Raw genomic sequence first — 19,504 nt, 5'->3', positions numbered from 1 at the left:
CCGCTCCACCCTTTGGTTCCTCCTCTCGGCCGGGGTCCGTGGGTCCAGCCCGCCCTCCTCCCGTGGGTCGGCCTGGCGGTCCGCCGTGCTGGCCGTTGCCCGGCCAGCCGGTTGAGGGCGGGCAGCCTCGAGCAGATGGGCGGGGGACGCCCAGCCAGTTTGCGGCAGCAACGGCCACGCGGCGCGGAGGCGGGCCCCGGGGCCGCTGGGGCCCGGGCGGGCTTGGAGAGACGGCGCCCAGGACCGCCCCGCCCCGCCCGTCACGTGAGCTCCGACTGTCCCGCGGGTGGGAGCCCGGAGCTGGAGCCAGTGAAATGAAAATGAGCTCCGAGTGCTCCTGGGTTGCCTCGTCTTCTCTGGGCCTCAGTTTCCCTATGCAAAACCGAGGACGGGGGTGTGGGGGCAGGTGGTCCCTAAGTCGGTGAGGGCCAGAGGACTCTACCGAACCGCAGGGGGCTTAGTCCTGCCTGGCCAATTTCCAGCCGTTGGAGCCGGAGCGAGTTGAGATCTCTTTCCGGCCTCGGTCTCCCCTTCCAGCCCCGCAGCCCAACTGGTGGGGCAAGTCCCTCCCCGTAGTAGAAACCTGAGCTGAGTAGTAACTCCCTGACGCCGGGGACTTGGGGGTCCCGCCGCCTCTGGGTCCCCTGCCCAGGCCCAGGGCGGGGCTCAGAGGAGCCGCTGATCTCGAACGAGGGAAGAAGGGCGGCGCTGGACAAGGAAGGGCAAGGGCCTGGCCGCAACCTCTTCCCTCCAGCCCACACACACCCCCGCAGGTGCTCTGGCAGGAAGGTGCCCCAGGCCCGCGACCCCGCCGCAGATGGGACGCCAAGGCCTGGAGAGGGATCCCCGGGGCTCCGCCGTCCCCCCTCCCGCCCCCACCCCGCGCTGGAACAAAGGCGGAGGTGGGACCCACAGGCGGCCTGACTCCGCGGGGCGGGGCGGGGCGGGCCCGCTGCCTCCTTAAAGCCGGGCTGCGGGCGTGGCGCGCGCACCACTGACTCCCGCTCGGGTCGCGCCCCGGACCTCCCTGCGGGCCTCGGTCTCCGTTCGGTGTCCGCGCGCTCGCGCGCAGGTCTGCACGGGTTGGCCCCGCAGCGGCACCAATTTCCCGCCGAGCATGGGGCTGCCTCGGAGGGCAGGGGACCCGGCGGAGCTGCGCAAGGTAGGAGCCAGGGGACTGGCGACTGGGGGCAGAGTGGCGGGGGCGGGGGCCTGGACGTAACCGCGGCCTACACGCCCGCTTGCAGAGCCTGAAGCCGCTGCTGGAGAAGCGGCGCCGCGCGCGCATCAACGAGAGCCTGAGCCAGCTCAAGGGGCTCATCCTGCCGCTGCTGGGCAGGGAGGTGAGTACTAGGGCCTCGGGGCCCCGCCGGGCGCACTGGGGCTGGGTGTAGGGGTCCCTGGGCGCGGGGCGAGGAGACCGGGCGGGTGGAGATCCTCTTGCCCCCGGAGCCCGTAAGTGGCCAATGCGCGGCGCGCAAGGCTCGGGGAGGCCACCCACCGCGGGCCACGGCGCACGGAGCACCCAGCTCCTGGGAGCGCGGTGCTCACGGCAGCCTGCGGGAGGTCTGTCTTGTTTTTGCGTTTCTCTGTCCCTTTCCTTCGTGGCCTGGCACAGAGCTCCCGCTACTCTAAACTGGAGAAAGCGGACATCCTGGAAATGACCGTGCGCTTCCTGCAGGAGCTGCCTGCGTCCTCCGGCCCGACGACGGCGCCCAGTGAGTGACCCCACCCCGCCCCCGCCCGGCCCCGCGGCCTGCGCCCAGCGCTCCAGCCCGCGCCTGACGCCGCTCTCCGTCCGCAGCACCCTCCGACAGTTACCTCGAGGGCTACCGAGCGTGCCTGGCGCGCCTGGCTCGCGTGCTACCCACCTGCCGCGTCCTGGAGCCTGCCGTGAGCGCTCGCCTGCTGGAACACCTGCGCCGGAGGGCGGCCAGCGCCACCCCCGACGGCGGGCGCTCTGGGGACCCCTGCGGCCCGCCAGCGCCCTCCCCGCCGCCCGCCCCCGTGCCCTCACCACCCGAACCTCCCCGGAATCCGGGTCTCTGGAGGCCCTGGTAGCCCCCAGGGCCGTTCTACGGACCCTGCTGACTGCGCGGGATCAGGAGTGCTGGACAGACTCAGGAAGCTCTTGGAGGCGGCTCCCGTTCCCACCACGACGGACAAGCCTGGTACTTACAACCGGGGCAGATCCGGATGTCTGTGATCTGTGCTGGCAGACAAGTCCACCGGGACTCAGGAAATAAGGGGAGAGGCCCAGGTTCAGCCCCAGCTTGGGATGTCTGGGCTAGAAAAAACCTCCTGCCTCAGCGGGTGGAAGGGCTCGGGAGCTGGGCCAGTCACAGCTGCCCCCGAAGCCCACACACCTGCCCCTGCGCTGGCAGCAGCCCAGGGGCTGGGCCAGGAGCTCACCTGAGCCAGGTGCAGCCATCTGCTCTGACTGGTCACTGCTCTCCCAGCCCCGCATGAGTCTGCCTCCTCTCCAGCTCATCCTGGGAACCTCTGGGCAGATGGCAGCAGTTGCCTGAAGGGCTCTGCAGGTGGGGGAGACTTGACCTCCACTCCTGGCTTCCTGCCTAAAGCTTCCAGTTAATTATAGGGACAGGATGCCACCAGGGCTGTGTGCCTAGAGGTGGGGGCTTCCTTAGGTAGGCTCAGGAAGGATTTATTCCCTCAAGCACTAAGTTAACACCTGTGCACCGCACACCAAGCCCCATGGTCTTGGGGTGTGAAGAGGGATGCTACAAGAGTGAGGATGCCCTGTGGCCTGGAGGAAGCTTGCTGCCTTGAAGGGCCGGGCCTGGGGCCCAGCACAGAGCTGGTGCTGATGAGGTTAGCCTGGGGCAGCAGAAACTCAGAGGATGACATGGCAGGTTGAGGAACAGGAGTCCACTTTTCTCATTTTCTCTTTTGAACTGCTCTCTGCTACTGTCAGGACAGATAAGTGGAAGCAACTTGTTCTGAAGACTTTTCTTGCTTCCCCATGGAAGCCAGAGAGACTTTGAAGGTCTGGAGGGGAGGGGGAGCTGTGGATCCCAGCAGTGGGTGCCAGGTAATCACCTGTTTCCGCCCCTCCCCCCCACTCAGTCATGTTCCCAGCGTCTCCTGGGGCTTCACGGAGCATTTATGGGAGATGGGCAGTCCTCCCTCCCCACCCCCAGTCCAACAAGCCTGTGTGAGGGACTGGGGCACTGGGGGCAAGAAGATAGAGCTGATGGGGGGGTCATTAAATTGAGCTATATGCCACAGAAATCCGTGATGACCTAGACACTGACTCCAGTGGCAGGTTTTGGGGAGGCTGCGGGCATCATTGAAGAAGTCAATGTTAAGACAGGAGGGTGAGCTCCTGGCAAGGTGGGCCATCCTACCACCTGTCTGGGGCAGCTGGCTGGACTGTATGCTCCTGGAGGGCAGGGCTGAGGCCAAGTGTACCTCTTTGTCCCCAGGGAACTTGGCACATGGCGGGTGCTCAATAAACATCATGAGCTAATAAACAGGTGGTGTGACTGGTCCATGCTCTATGGAACCCCCAACAGCCTGGTTTTTGGCTCGACTCCCGCCCTCCAGATCCCTAACATCCCTTTGAAAAGCTGCTGCACCAGAGGACAAATGTGGGGGAGGGTGTGGAGAGAAGGGAGGGCAGTCCCTGGGAACACAAGCCTGTGTGCCTGAGTGCCCAGGAGCAAGTGGAGGGGGGCAGGTAATCCACAAGCCCACGTCCACTTCGTGAGTTCAAGTTTCCTCCTTGAGTCAAGGACTGCCATCCCTCAGGCACACCCCGGGTAGGCTCCTTGTCCCTTTAAATAAGAACTTTCAATAGGGCTTTAAACTTGGTAAGAACTGACTCACTAGAGGCCACTGCTTTCTTCTGAGCCCATCTGGGTCCCCAACTCTGTGACTCTTGTTGACCTGGCCCCAGTCAAGCCATAAGACAGACGGTCAGGGGGCAGGTGTGTTTAGGCCAGTGACTCACAGGGTCAAGCATTCCGGGGTTCTGAGGCCAGTCAAACCCTGGCAAAGAGATGAGGCATGCCCAGGCGGATGAGGTTCTGCGCCCGAGGCAAGAAGCTGGTTTCTCAGCAGGGACATGCAGGAGTTGCCTAGAAGGTCTCAGCTGGCCCTCCGAGCTGGGCTTGTGAAATAGGGACACCAACAGCCCTCCTCCACAAGGCATCTGCCGGCGCCTCCCTCAGGCAACTCCCCAGGTATTCCCAGGGCACTGTCTCGTGGTCAAAGGTGAGCCCTGGGCAGAGTGGGCTCGCTCAGGAGCATTGAATGACCCTTACAAGGCTCATGGGGTGCTCAGCAGACAGCTCTTGCGACGTTCTCTCTGCTCTGGTCCTGTGACTGAGACTGGCTGCGTCTGGTTATCATGCTTGGTTGGAGAAAAGGCTCCCACGCCTCAAAAACCAGTGGGTGAAATGGTCCAATGACCTAATGACGGCGGGAGCACTGAGCTGTCAGTTGGAGCACTGAGGAGACTCAGACTGGGGCCAGGTCGCACCCAGCCCGCTGGCACTAGTTACTTGGGAGAAGGCAGGTGTGGTTTCCATGAGTGAGAGAAAAGAGCAGGTTACCAAGGAGGACTCCTCTAATAAACATTTACAAATTGCTCTGCTCTGCCTGGGAAGCCCAGATTCCAAGACTGAGTCTTCCACGGGTTTATCTAGAATAGGATCGGAATGAACACAGCCTGTGGGGAACGTCTGGAAAAATCTGCACCTTTGAAGAGTCCTCCCCAGCATGGTTGGGGGCGACCACTCTGGAGACAGGGCAACACAGAGGGGGCTGTCCCTGCTGTGTGTAGGCAGCCACCTCATGCATCAATAAGCAGTTTCGTATTGACTTTTTTATTTTTAATATTTATTTATTTGGTTGTGCTTGGTCTTGTGGCATTTGGGATCTTCAATCTCCATTGTGGCATTCAGGATCTTTAGTTGTGGCATGGGAGATCTAGTTCCCTGACCAGGGATCAATCCTGGGAGCAAGGAGTCTTAGCCACTGGACCATCAGGGAAATACTTACTTTTTAAAAACATACCAGGTTGCTATAGCCGGCCCAGCGAACTAACTCACCCAGTGGTGTTATTTCCCTTGGTTTTACTTCTTGTCTGGCCCCCTGCCAGCGTGGCCGTGACCCTGGGGTGCGTGTGCCTGTGTGTGTGTGTCTCCCTGAGCAGCCAGGTGGCCGCCCTGCAGAGAGCTGCCTGGACATGCGAGGGAGGGGAGAAGGCAGCCACCCACCAAGGGTTCCCGGGAGCAACTGGTTTCACTTTGGGTTTTGAGAGGCCCTGGCAGAGCCCCATGCTCTTAAAGCAGCTATAGTAAAACTCTGAATGGTTTCAGGAGCGTGAGAAAGGCGCTAGAGGGCACGCCCTAGAAGCATATGTGGTGTCTTGTTACAGAAGGTCCATTGGAGGGCAGTAGGGAGCAAGGGCTTGGTGGCTGGTCACAGGACCACACTTTGTGAGCCCAGGGTACCCTGGTCTGGGGCTAAGGAAGGAGAGTTTCAGCTGATTATGTGCCCACTGCTGGTTCTGTTTGGAGGGTGGGCAGGAGAGCCCTATGTCTTGGTGCTCAGTACATTAAAAATGTCTGGAAAAAAAAAAATGTCTGGGAAGGGACTTCCCTAATGGTCCAGTGGTTAAGACTCCATGCTCCCAGCGCAGGGGACTGGGTTCAATCCCTGGTAGGGGAACTAGATCCCACATGACTCAACTAAGACCCAGAGCAGCCCCTCCCCCCCCCCCAAAAAAAATCCTCAAACAAAAACCAAACCAAAAACTTCGGGGAGCATAGGACAAAGTGCTTAAAGAACTAAGAACCATTCTGGACTCCAGGAATCAGAGACAAATCCAGGTTTTATGGGGACTACATTTTGAAGCCCTCTGTAAGAAAACATGTAAAATTATGAGTATAGATTTAGGATGGAAATGAATATTTATTCAGAATGAAAAATCAGTTGCATCAAGCTAGCACTGCCTGCAGACTCCTGTCCTGTCCTTTTCTGTTTCTCTTTAAGCAATTTACCAACCTGCTTCCATAGGAGTGCTTCTTGGTGACACCCCTCCCGCCCCCCACCTCCCTCTGCTCCTAAAACATTCTGCTACCTGCCCTTGCTTGGGGGCAGACCCAAGCTTAAGCCTCATCAGTCGCATGGTAATTCCATTTCTGCCCAGAATGTATCCTGGGTCTCCTGCAATGACAGTAATAAGATAAATACCTCTTCTTTGCTTCCTCCATTTGTTTAAGGCTATAAATTACAAGGTATAAAGTGGAAGTGTTAGTCACTCAGTAGCGTCCAACTCTTTGCAGCCCCATGGACTGCCAGGCTCCTCTGTCCATGGAATTCTCCAGGCAAGAATACTGGAGCGGGTAGCCATTCCCTTCTCCAGGGGATCTTCCCAACCCAGAGACTGAACCTGGGTTTCCTGCATTGCCGGTGGATTCTTTACAAGGTATAGACTCACACAAACATTTACATCACTCAGGGCAATTCCTACCCCCCACCCCGCCTCTTTGCACCCCCTGAGAAGCTTGTGAAATGCAGATTCCTGAGTCCCACCTTCAGGGGTTCTGATTTTCTGTGTTTGAGTCAATAGATTCACACATTTCACTTGAGAGAGGGTTAATTTGACTAAGTGGGAATTCCCTGGCGGTCCAGTGGTTAGAATTTAGCACTTTCAGTGCTGGGGCCCAGGGTTCCATCCCTGGCCAGGGAACTAAAATTGTAAACAGTGCAGGAACCATCTAGATATTTATAAGTAAAGTGCACATGCAGAAAAATGGACAAATTATAGTTGCACAACCTGATTCATTATGATAAAATAGATATACTCATGGAAAGTGAAAAAGTGAAAAGTGTTGGTCACTCAGTCATGTCCTACTCTTTGTGACCCCATGGACTATAGCCCACCAGGCTCCTCTGTCCATGGTATTTCACAGGCAAGAATACTGGAGGTAGCCATTCCCTTCTCCAAAGGATCCTTCAAACCTAGGAACTGAACCCAAGTCTCAATCTGAGCCACCAGGGAAGCCCATACTCATGGAAACCACTCTGCAGATCAAGACACACAACATCAGCAGCCCTCCAAAAGTCTCCTTCCTGCTTGAGCAAAGAGGCCACACCCCAGTACCAGGGATGATGGGGGCTGGTCTGGGGGGAATGGGAAGTTAGCATTCAATGGGAACAGAGTTCCCTTTCTGCAAGATAAGAAGAGTTCTACAGATGGACAGTGGTGATGGTTGCCCAATAGTGTGAATGGATTTAATACCACTGAACTGCACACAGAAAAATGGTTGAGATACTAAATTTTATGTGGATTTTACCACCAAGCAATACATTGAAAGATACCATATCTGAGATGCCCTCAGCGGTTAAGGCTCTGCCTTCCAATGTAGGGGGTGCAAGTTAACGAAGGTCCCACATGCTGTGGGGTTTGGCCAATTTTTTTTTTTTTTTTAAAGATACCACATTTGGAATTGGGGCAACTACTCAACTGAGTCCTCCAGGCTCCATCTGGTTTTCACAGTGACCAGTCTGGTCAATTAAATGAAGCTGTGACGCATCCCTTAGGTTTTTAAGTGTGGCAATAATTCTTGCCACTCTGGGAATCTAGGTTGTTTTGATTTACTATCTTGGTTGTGGGCTGTTTGGAAGTTTGCACTTTTTTTTTTTCAAATACTGTGTTAGTAATCCAGTGAAAACTTTAGCAATTTATGAATATATGTACTGTTAATTTGATATATGCTATTAGTAATTATCCATCCATTCCAAAATGAGCACTCTTTAAAAAAATGATACCTAATGACAGATGTATGTGATAGTGCTTTACTTCTAAACAAAGAATGACATAGAAAGGATTAAATTAATAGATATCTATTTTCCCACTATGCTTTCATTCATTTTTATCATATGTGTTTTCTCTACCTTTGTTTTCTCTTTGATTCCAGCTAAAAGCTTATTCTGAGGGATTTGGTTTAGGTCATACCTGAATGGTCCAGTGGTTTTTCCTACTTTCTTCAGTTTAAGTCTGAATTTTGCAATATGGAGGTCATGATCTGAGTCACAGTCAGCTCCTGGTCTTGTTTTTGTTAACTGTATAGAGTTTCTCCATCTTCGGCTGCAAATGATATAATCAATCCGATTTTGGTATTGACCATCTGGTGTTGTCCATGTGAAGAGTCATCTCTTGTGTTGTTGGAAGAGGGTATGTGCTATGACCAGTGCGTTCTCTTGGTAAAACTGTTAGCCTTTGCCCTGCTTAATTCCATACTCCAAAGCCAAACTTATCTGTTACTCCAGGTATCTCTTGACTTCCTACTTTTGCATTCCACTCCCCTATGATGAAAAGGACATCTTTTTTGGATGTTAGTTCTAGAAGGTCTTGTAGGTCTTCATAGAACCATTCAACTTCAGCTTCTTTGGCATTAGTGATTTGGGCATAGACTTGGATTATTGTGATATTGAATGCTTTGCCTTGGAAATGAACAGAGATTATTCTATCATTTTTGAGATTGCATCCAAGTACTGCATTTTGGACTCTTTTGTTGACAATGAGGTCTACCTCATTTCTTCTAAAAGATTCTTACCCATAGTAGTAGATATAATGGTCATCTGAATTAAATTCACCCATTTCTGTCCATTTTAATTCACTGATTCCTAAAATGTCGGTGTTCACTCTTGCCATCTCCTGTTTGACCACTTCCAATTTACCTTCATTCGTGGACCTAACATTCCAGGTTCCTATGCAATATTGCTGTTTACATCATCAGACTTTACTTCCATTACCAGTCACATCTACAACTGGGCATTGTTTTTCTTTGGCTCAGCCCCTTCATTCTTTCTGGAGCCTTTTGTCCACTCTTCTCCAGTAGCATATTGGGCACCAACCGACCCGGGGAGTTCATCTTTCAGTGTCATATCTTTTTGCCTTTTCATACTTTTCATAGAGTTCTCAAGGCAAAAATACTGCAGTGGTTTGCCATTCCCTTCTCCAATGGACCACGTTTTGTCAGAACTCTCCACCATGACCCATTCATCTTGGGTGGCCCTACACGACATGGCTCATAGTTTCATAGAGTTAGGCAAATCTGTGATCCAAGTGATCAGTCTGGTTAGTTTTCTGTAATATCCATTCTGTCTGCCCTCTGATGGATAAGGATAAGGGGCTTGTGGAAGCTACCTGATGGGAGAGACCGGGTCTTGCTCTGATGGGGGTTCATGACATTGTACAGGAGGTAGTGATAAAAAAAAAAAAAACATCCCCAAGAAGAAATGCAAAAAGGCAAAATGGTTGTCTGAAGAGGCCTTACAAATAGCTGAGAAAAGAAGAGAAGAAAAAGGCAATGGAGAAAAGGAAAGATATAAGCATCTGAATTCAGAGTTCCAAAGAACAGCAAGGAGAGATAAGAAAGCCCTCCTCAGTGATCAGTGCAAAGAAATAGAGGAAAACAATAGAATGGGAAAGACTAGAGATCTCTTCAAGAAAATTAGAGATACCAAGGGAACATTTCATGCAAAGATAGGCACAATAAAGGACAGACATACCTTCTGTTAGGTATGGACCTAACAGAAGCAGAAGATATTAAGAAGAGGTGGCAAGAATACACAGAAAAACTATACCAAAAAGATCTTAATGACCTAGATAACCACAATGGGGTGATCAGTCACTTAGAGCCAGACATCCTGGAGTATGAAGACAAGTGGGCCTTAGGAAGCATCACAATGAACAAAGCTATGGAGGTGATGAAATTCCAGCAGAGTTATTTCAAAATCTAAAAGATGATGCTGTTAAAATGCTGCACTCAATATGCTAACAAATTTGGAAGACTCATCAGTGGCCACAGGACTGGAAAAGGTCAGTTTTTCATTCCAATACCAAAGAAAGGCAAAGCCAAAGAATGTTCAAATTACTGTACAATTGCACTCATCTCACATGCTAGCAAAGTAATGCTCAAAATTCTCCAAGCCAGGCTTCAACAGTATGTGAACCAAGAACTTCCAGATGTTCAAGCTGGATTTAGAAAAGGCAGAGGAACCAGAGATCAAATTGCCAACAGCTGTTGGATCATCGAAAAAGCAAGAGAATTCCAGAAAAACATCTGCTTCTGCTTCATTGACTACACTAAATCCTTTGATTGCATGGATCATAACAAACTCGGGAAAATTCTTCAAGAGATGGGAATACCAGAACACCTGACCTGCCTCCTGAGAATCTGTATGCAGGTCAAGAAGCAACAGTTAGAACTGGACATGAAACAACGGACTGGTTCCAAATTGAGAAAGGAGTACATCAAGGCTGTATATTGTCACCTTGCTTATTTAACTTGTATGCCGAGTACATCATGCAAAATACTGGACTGGATGAAGCACAAGTTGGAATCAAGATTGCTGGGAGAAATATCAATAACCTCAGATATGCAGATGGCATCACCCTTATGGCAGAAAGGAAGAAGAACTAAAGAGCCTCTTGATGAAAGTGAAAGATGAGAGTGAAAAAGCTGGCTTAAAGCTCAACACTCAAAAAATGAAGATCATGGCATCTGGTCCCATCACTTAATGGCAAATAGATGGGGGAACAATGGAAACAGTGAGAGGCTTTATTTTTTGGGGCTCCAAAATCACTGCAGATGGTGACTGCAGCCATGAAATTAAAAGATGCTTGCTCCTTGGAAGAAAAACTATGACCAACCTAGACAGCATATTAAAAGGCAGAGACATTACTTTACCAACAAAGCTCTGTCTAGTCAAAGCTATGGTTTTTCCAGTAGTCATGTATGCATGTGACAGCTGGACCATAAAGAAAGTTGAGCTCTGAAAAATTGATGTTTTTGAACTGTGGTGTTGGAGAAGACTCTTGAGAGTCCCTTGGACTGTAAGGAGATCCGACCAGTCAATCCTGAAGGAAATCAGTCCTCAATATTCATCAAGAGGACTGATGCTGAAGCTGAAGCTCCAAAACTTTGGCCACCTGATGCAAACAGCTGACTCACTGGAAAAGACCCTGATGCTGGGAAACATTGAAGGCAGGAGGAGAAGGGGACAACAGAGGATGTGATGGTTGGATGGTATCACTGACTCGATGGACATGAGTTTGAGCAAGTTTTGGGAGTTGGTGATGGACAGGTAAGCCTGGTGTGGTGCAGTTCATGGGGTTGCAAAGTGTTGGACATGACTAAGCGACTGAACTGAACTAAAAAGCATAACCTACTGAGTTTTTTTTTTCTTTTCTTTTTCTACTCAGTTCTTTATTTTCCCAACCTTTTTTTTTTTAATTCATTTTTGTCTGTGGTGGGTCTCCGTTGCTGTGTGGACTTTACCTAATTGCAGCAAGCTGAGGCTACTCTTCATTTTGGTTCATCGTTTCTCACTGCTGATGGTTTCTCTTGTTGCAGAGCTTGGGCTCTATAGTGTGGGCTCAGTAGTTGTGTCACATAGACTTAGTTGCTCTGCATCCTGTGGGATATTCCTGGGCCAGAAATCGAACCCTTGTCCCCTGCTTTGGTAGGTGGGTTCTTAACCACTGGACCACCAGAGAAATCCTCAAGCTCGTTAATATGACTTTTCTATGTCTAATTCAGATATAGAAAGCTGTAGGATCCTATAATATGGATGGAACAATGAGAATAAAACTAACATAGAAGGTTCACCTTTCTATATTCTTATAATTCACACGGTGTAATACTGTTTCCCTATAGGTCAGGTTGTTGTTGTTGCCGTTTTTCAGTTGCTAAGTCGTGTCTGACTCTTTGTGATTCCATGGACTGCAACACGCCAGAACCCTCTGTCCTTCACTATCTCCCAGACTTTGCTTAGGTCCACATCCATTGAGTCGGTGATGGTACCTAACCTAACCGCCCCATCCTGTCATCCCCTTCTCCTTTTGTCTTCATTCTTTCCCAACATCAAAGTCTTTTCCAATGAGTCAGTTCTTCGCATCAGGTGGTCAAAGTATTGGAGCTTCAGCTTCAGCATCAGTCCTTCCAGTGAATATTTAGGATTGATTTCCTTTAGGATTGACTGGTTTGAATTCCTTGCTGTCCAAGGGACTCTCAAGAGTCTTCTCTATCACCACAGTTTGAAGGCATCAATTTTTCAGTGCTCAGCGTAGGTCAGGTGCAATTATCTAAACTCCAGGAAATTGCTGACTTAGAGGTTTACACTTCACCTTCCCCACTGTGTAGGATAGGTCTCGGAATTCATGTGGAGGCTGTGCCAGATATCAAGTCTCTATATTCCAATCTTAATTTTGGGGACCAGAGAAATGACTACAATGTCCACACACTCAGTGGATCCATTGTGAGCCATACAGGCCCAGGAGTCCATTTGTTACATAGTCTTCACCATGTCCCCCTGACATGGTGACAACACTTGAGAGCTCCAAGGATCAGTGTGAACTCAGACTCTGTGTCCAATGGTCTTGGAAATGTTTGCACACTCACCCCTGGCGTAGAGTTATCTAAATAAGTGTCATACACTCCTATGAGGAAGGCTGGGGGAATCATTACTCTATATGTAGGCCTGCTTTCAGTCACAAGATCCTGGAAACCCAAGCTTCTTTCAACCAGTGGGTTCTGGGTTCAAAAATTGTCTCAGGGATGGAAGATCCACAAGGAATCATTACTTCAAAAAATTTTTTTTATTGAAATATAGTTGAGGGACAATGTAGTGTCAGTATCTGCTGTATGCAAAGTGATCCAGTTGCACGCGCACACACACACACACATATGTTCTTTTTCATATTCTTTTCCACTATGATTAATCACAGGATATTGAATGCAGTTCCTTGTGCTATACAGCAGGTCCTAGTTGTCTATCCATTCTATATACACTAGTGTGTATCTGCTAATCCCTAATTCCCAATCCATCCCTCTCCCACCCCCTCCTCCTTGGCAACCCCCAGTCTCTTCTCTATGTCTGTGAGTCTGTTTCTGTTTCATAGATAAGCTCTTTTCTGCCATATTTTAATGAAATCATTACTTTTCCCCTTAATATATATGTTATTGAAGTAGAGTTGACTTATAATGTTTTAGGTGCACAGCAAGGTGATTCAGTTATACATAAACACATATGTTAGTCTTCAGATTATCTTCTATTATAGGTTATTATAAGATATTGACATTGACTATAATTCTCTGTGCTTACAGTAAACCTTTGTTGTTTGTTGTATATCTGTTTTTTAAAATTAGAAATCTAACATTCTATTCACACTAAGCCTAACAAGTAGAATCAAAATGTCAAACTTTTTAGTTAGGCAAAAATTTATAAGTTTTAAAAAATATACTATATTGTACTATGTGCTAGTTGCTCAGTTGTGTCCAGCTCTTTGTGACCTTATGGATTGTAGGTTAGGAGCCTACAATCTATGGATTGTATGGAGCTACGGATTGTAGGAGCCCTGCCAGGCTCCTCTGTCCATGGGGATTCTCCAGGCAAGAATATTGGAGTGGGTTGCCATTTCCTTCTCCAGGGAATCTTCCCAACCCAGGGATCAAACCCAGGTCTCCTGCATTGCAGGCAGATTCTTTACCATCTGAATCACCAGGGAAGTCCATATTATATTATATATACTATGTACATATACAAAGGTTTTTTGGACTATGCTTGATAAAGGCTTGAAAAAAAACATTAAAAAAAAGAAGAGAGAAAAATTGGAAAACATAAATTACAATGAAGTGGGAGCACTAAATATGAAATAGAAAAAGCAAAAAAAACTAGATAAGAGTGAAAAATCATCATATAGTCCAGTTGTTTTTAAAGACAGTTGCTCATTAGAAACACATCTGAAGCTTTGAAGACAAAAAGCAATACCTGGACATTTGTGTTTTTCAAAGAATTCCAGAATAATTCTGATATGCATCTGGATTTTAAAAAATGGTTACAGAAATCATTGCTTTTCATTGGAGTCATTGCTACTCTTTTGGCATCCTTTGTGACATCCTTTGATATCCATCCTTTAACGATTGTTTCCTTTAATTTTGCAGACAGAGCAGTACCCTTGCTGGCTGCCCATCTATTTTGGCCCCCAGATGCTGGTTCTCTTCACTGTCTCCATAACTCTCTGTGGGTCAGGGCTCTTTGGCTGCCCCCGTCTTGGCCAATCACCACAATAGTTCTGACCTCTTGGCAGAGGCCATCAAGCCTCTGCTGCTTTGCAATCCTTCATCCTGGATGACAAGGATCCTGGTCCTATAATGGCATCTCAGATTATCAGCCTCCACTCTGTTTCTTAATGATGCTGGTGCACCTTCACCATTTCCTTTTTTTTTTTTTTTTTTTAATATTTACTTATTTATTTGGTTGAGCCAGGTCTTAGTTGTGGCATGCAGGATCTTTAGTTGTGGCATGTGGGGTCTAGTTCCCTGACCAAGGATCAAACTCAAGCCCCCTGCATTGGGAGCTCTGAGCCCAGTCACTGGACCACCAGGGAAGTCCCTTCACCATTTCTTTCTCACTAATTTGGTAAATGGTTGATCCTTCAGTTTCTCCCAAGAAACCTACTCATTAGGGTCCTTTCCAGCCTTATACAGCACGTCCAAGCTAGCAAGGCCCCTTCTCTGAGACTTTCAAGCACAGTTACCTCCCTTAGGCTGGGCCATCATCTCTTCCTTGCCACCAGGAACCATCCTAGCAGAATGTTCACACCGTCTCAACAACAGGGCAATAAATCCTTATTCTGGGAGGGAGTTCCCGGAGCCGTTTACTCCCTCTTTAAGCAACTCGATTTTCTGCTCTCTCAACTTAGCTCCTTTTGAATCCAGTCCCATGTGTTCTCTTCAGCTCCTTTGGGTTGGGTCCCTGTCCTGTTAACAAGTCCAGCATTCCCCATTTGAGATATATAACTGCTTAACTGTAGCTATTAGCCTAGTGTCCAGGAGGGGATATAGAATTCCTGAGGGTTCGTGTTGTCTTGCAGTGTGAGATCAATTTCACTTTGCATCCAGTTTTTATCTTGCTAAAAATTCTTTACTTCCTGATGTATCACACTGTTTAGGGCATCTCTTTCCACTGATATACTAGATATAGTGGATTGAATTTTGTTATTGTTGTTCAGTCACTAAGTCATGTCCAACTCTTTTTGACCCTATGGATAGTAGCAAGCCAAGCTTCCCTGTCCTTCACTGTCTCCCAGAGTTTGCTCAAACTCATATCCACTGAGTTAGTGATGCCACCTAACCATCTCATGCTCTGTTGTTCCCTTCTCCTCCTGCCCTCCATCTTTCCCAGCATCAGGGTCTTTTCCAATGAGCAGGCTCTTTGCGACAGGTGGCCAAAGTATTGGAGCATCAGCTTCAGCAATGGTCCTTCCAATGAATGTTCTGGGTTGATTTCCTGAATACTCATTGGGTTGAATAGTAGCCCCTCTAAAAAATTCACATCCACTTGGAAACTCAGAGTGTGACCTTATTTGGAAATAGGGTTTTTGCTGATGTAATTAAGTGAAGATGTGGTCACATTGGATTGTTGTTGTTGTTGTTCAGTTGCTAAGTCATGTCCAACTCTTTGCAACCCCATGGAATGCAGCACCCCAGGCCTCCCTGTTCCTCACCAACTCCCAGGGTTTGCCCAAGTTCATATCCACTGAATCAGTTACGCTATCCAACAATCCAATGTGTACCATACTGGATTAGGTGCAGTCTAAATTCAGTGTCTGATGTCCTTATAAGAGGAGAGGAACATAGGGATGCAGAGAGAAGATGGCCATGTGAAGATGGAGGCAGGGATTGGAGGGATGTGGCCACAAGCCAAGGGACATCTGGGGTCACCAGAAGCTGGAAGAAGCAAGGAAGGAATCCTCCCTAGAGCCTTCAGAGGGCACATCCCTACTGACACCTTGATTTAGTGCTTCTGGCCTCAGAACTGTGAGAGAAAGTGTTTCTATTGTTTTAAGCCATCTAGTTTGTGGTACTTTGTTATGGCAGCCCCAGGAAACAATATGCTTGATATGCCTTTCCAGTTGTGTGTGTGTGTGCTCTGTTGCTCAGTTGCGTACCGCTCTTTGTGACCCAATGGACTGTAGCCCACCAGGCTCTCCTGTCCATGGAATCCTCCAGGCAAGGATACTGGAGTGGGTTGCCATGCCCTTTTCCAGGACATCTTCCCAATCCAGGGATCATATCCAGGTCTCCTGCATTGCAGGCAAATTCTTTACCATCTGAGCCACCAGGGAAGACTTTGAGAAATACACACTATTATATATAAAATAAACAACAAAGACCTATTATATAGCATAGAGAACTGTTTTAATATCTTATGATAACCTATAATGGAAAATAATCTGAATGTGTGTGTGTGTGTGTGTGTGTGTGTGTGTGCACTTAGTCACTCATTCATGTCTGGCTGTAGCCCACCAGGCTCCTCTGTCCATGGGATTTTTCAGGCAAGACTACTGGAGGGGGTTGCCATTTCCTTCTCCAGGGGAATCTCCCCAACCCAGGTATCAAACCTGCATCTCTTGAGTCTCCTGCATTGGAGGCAGACCCTTTACTTGCTAAGCCATCAGGGAAGACCCATGTGTATGTGTATATGTATATGTGACTGAATCACTTTGCTATACACCTGAAACTAACACAACACTGTTAATCAGCTATACTTCAATAAAACAAAAAATAAATGAGTGAATTATCATATTATAAAGTGATACATTCATACAATGGGATACTAGCCATATATTTAAAAGTACATACAATATGGATTCCATTTGAAAGTCGCTCAGTCATGTTTGAATCTTTTTGACCCCATGGGCCATACAGTCCATTGAATTCTCCAGGCCAGAATACTGGAGCAGGTAGCCTTCCCCTTCTCTAGCAGATCTTCCTGATCCAGGAATTGAACCAGGGTGTACTGCATTGTAGGCAGCTCCTTTACCAGATGAGCTAAGAGGGAATCCCCAAGGGTCTACCAGAGATTCCATTTACACAGAGTTAACAAACTGGTAACACTGGTCTATGATGCCTGAGGTCAGATGGTGGAACATTAGTAAGGAGGCAGAGACTGGAAAGGTGTGAAGCTGTTCTGGCAATGGGAGTGTGAAAATTAACAATGGGAAACCTCATGAAGATGGAGGCAAGAGGCCAGAAGGGGGAGCTCTTAGGCAGTACCACTCACCATCAACTGCAGGAAGAACCGTCAATTATGGACCCCAAGGGAAGAATGATCAAAAAGAGTCATCAATCAGAGACCCCAACAGAAAAAGATAAACACTACATCTCTGACAAGAAATCAACTAGCTGAGAAACTCTGCCAATGAGACACTCTGAATTGTCACTTTTCTCCAACATACTTTCACTCAGAACAAACCCTCCCATCTTCCTCCTTTTTCCTCTGTAACATGTCTCTCCTCTGTTTATTGGTCTTTTGTTATAAAGCCATGGCTTTTCTTATTAAAAAAAAAACTATGGCTTTTGTTATAGCTTGCCTGTCCTGAATCGCAAATCTCTGCTATTCCCGAATAGACCCATTTTTGCTGCTAAAAATAACTTGTATTTTTAAGGTCAGCAGGAGCCAGTTATATGTGTTTGTTCACTTTATGAAAATTTGTCAGAAGTACACATAAAATATGTGCACATTTATGTACGCAAATCATGCTTTGATAAAAATTTAAAATACTAGACTAGGAATTCCCTGGTGGTCCAGTGGTCAGGACTCACCCTTTCACTGCCGAGGTACTGGGTTCAATCCCAGGTTGGGGAACTAAGATCCCTCCCATAAGGGATAAACCATAAGCCACCACCAAAACCACAAGACTAACACGTGTAGTTTTCTTATGTGTTTTTCTCCAGTTATGTTCAGCTGCAGTGTTGTAGGCACGGAATAGGGGCTAAGTTGGATTTAACCAGGGCTGCGGTTTTATCAAGCAAGAAGTACAAAGAAGCCAGAGAGGGACAAGGAGGCTGGGGGTGGATTCACAGGAAGGCTAGAATGACTGGTGTTGCCAAAAGGAGCAGGTGAAAATGTAACCAAAAGTGGGGACTGGCTGTTCGCCACTCAAGTGCCAATAAGGAGGCCAAATTGGTGGAAAGAAAAGTTTGCTTTATTTTGGATGCCTGCAAACTGTGTGTTGGGGGAGCGTTCTCCAGTCCAAAGGTTGACTCCCCTCCCACTGACAATCAGTGCCTAAGAGCTTTTATAGGCTAGAGGCGGCTAGAGGCAGAAACAGCACAGTCAGCTCTGATAGTCATTTTTTTTTTTCTTTTTTTGTTTTTATTGCAAACTGTTTTAACATCAGCTTTAACCCCCATGCACGGTATTCAAAAAGAACACAGCTTCAGAATTAAAAAGATCACTTCAGTTAAAACGAGGACTGAACTCAGGGAAAGGCTGGGGTTTCTTCTGAAAGGAATCTTCAAGTACCAGTATGTATAGAGAAAGAATACTAATTTTGGTTACATTTTCCCCCTTACTGTTAAATATACAAACTATATAATACCTTTCAAAATAAAACACCCATATAAGATAACTTTAATTAAGAAACATTCAAACCAGATCTTGGAAAAACATTAGGCAAGGAGTTTACTGGGCCAATAATGTCTCAATCTGTGATTGCTCAAAACATCGGGTCAGTCTCCTGTTGAAGAGCCCGGTTTCTCACCCTTCTGGGTCCCGGGAGTTAGGAAACCTCCCGTCCCTTGTGCTAACGAGACAACCTGCGATCCTTTCACTTAAGAGGAAAAATATTCTGCTGTACATTGACAGACCAAGAAGGGAGAGAAAACAGGTACTCTGAAGAAAACTTAAATGAGGGGAAAAAAAAAATTTCACCGATTGAAAAGTTTTGTTTTCGTTTTTCCCAAAGGAATGCTGCACCCATTTCACTTAATATTAGAAATCCAGGTTAAAGGCACTGGGAGGAACTCCTCACCACGAGTAGAACTACAGGTGACACTTCTGAGTCTGCTATTGTAATCAGCCTGCCTGCTGAGAGTTCTGTGACATTTCTTACACAGAAACCTACTGTAAATTAAACAAGTTTCGATCTGTGAATAATGTAACAACTAGTTTTATAAAAAATATTCAGAGTTGCTAATAAAGCACCAAGAAAAAGAGAAGCTCAGAGGACTCAGAGCCTTTCTACAAGGTCACTCCTCACAGTTTTCTCCCACAGGACCTTCAGAGTGACAATGATCCTCTCTGACCCGTCCTACCTACATAATCCAAGGGATGTGGACCGCTGCTGCGGGGACCACACCCAAACGCCAGTTTTCCTTATAAATAGTTAAGAGATATCTTACAAGATTTCATGGCTTACTCTGAAAAAGGTAAAATAGGTGCAATTTTCCTTTAAGAAAGTCTTGATTTTTGTAATACACTATTAATATTTTGATGTTCCCTTCAGTAAACACTGATGACTATGCTGGGACTACCAAAGCACTGTGAAGTCACTACAATTTATCTACAAATACTGTATTTTTTTCACCTGAATACAGTATTTGTACATTTTAAGAAAATATTGTACAAAAAAAAATCATATAAATGAAAGCGTCAAAGAAATATCTGTCACTAA

At 47.6% G+C, this 19,504-nt stretch overlaps 1 protein-coding gene across 2 annotated transcripts; it reads left to right on the top strand.

The window, feature by feature from the left end:
- The first annotated feature begins 385 nt into the window (after positions 1 to 385).
- HES2 (hes family bHLH transcription factor 2) lies at positions 386 to 3,494 on the top strand. Of its 2 annotated transcripts, none has more exons than XM_070474201.1 (4): positions 386 to 1,162; positions 1,248 to 1,343; positions 1,682 to 1,718; positions 1,805 to 3,494. In XM_070474201.1, the coding sequence occupies exons 1-4, from the start codon at positions 1,118 to 1,120 to the stop codon at positions 2,059 to 2,061; spliced, it is 435 nt and encodes a 144-aa protein (XP_070330302.1). In that variant the 5' UTR covers positions 386 to 1,117; the 3' UTR covers positions 2,062 to 3,494. The 2 variants fall into 2 exon arrangements, with proteins under 2 accessions (XP_070330302.1, XP_020757053.1); XM_020901394.2 differs by having other exon boundaries at positions 396 to 1,162; positions 1,619 to 1,718.
- Positions 3,495 to 19,504: the final 16,010 nt, after the last annotated feature.

Source organism: Odocoileus virginianus, chromosome 11 (assembly GCF_023699985.2).
Source record: "Odocoileus virginianus isolate 20LAN1187 ecotype Illinois chromosome 11, Ovbor_1.2, whole genome shotgun sequence".
NCBI classification, from domain to species: Eukaryota; Metazoa; Chordata; class Mammalia; order Artiodactyla; family Cervidae; genus Odocoileus; species Odocoileus virginianus.
Note: the sequence above shows the minus strand (reverse complement) of the source record. Positions and strands in the feature narration are given on the sequence as shown.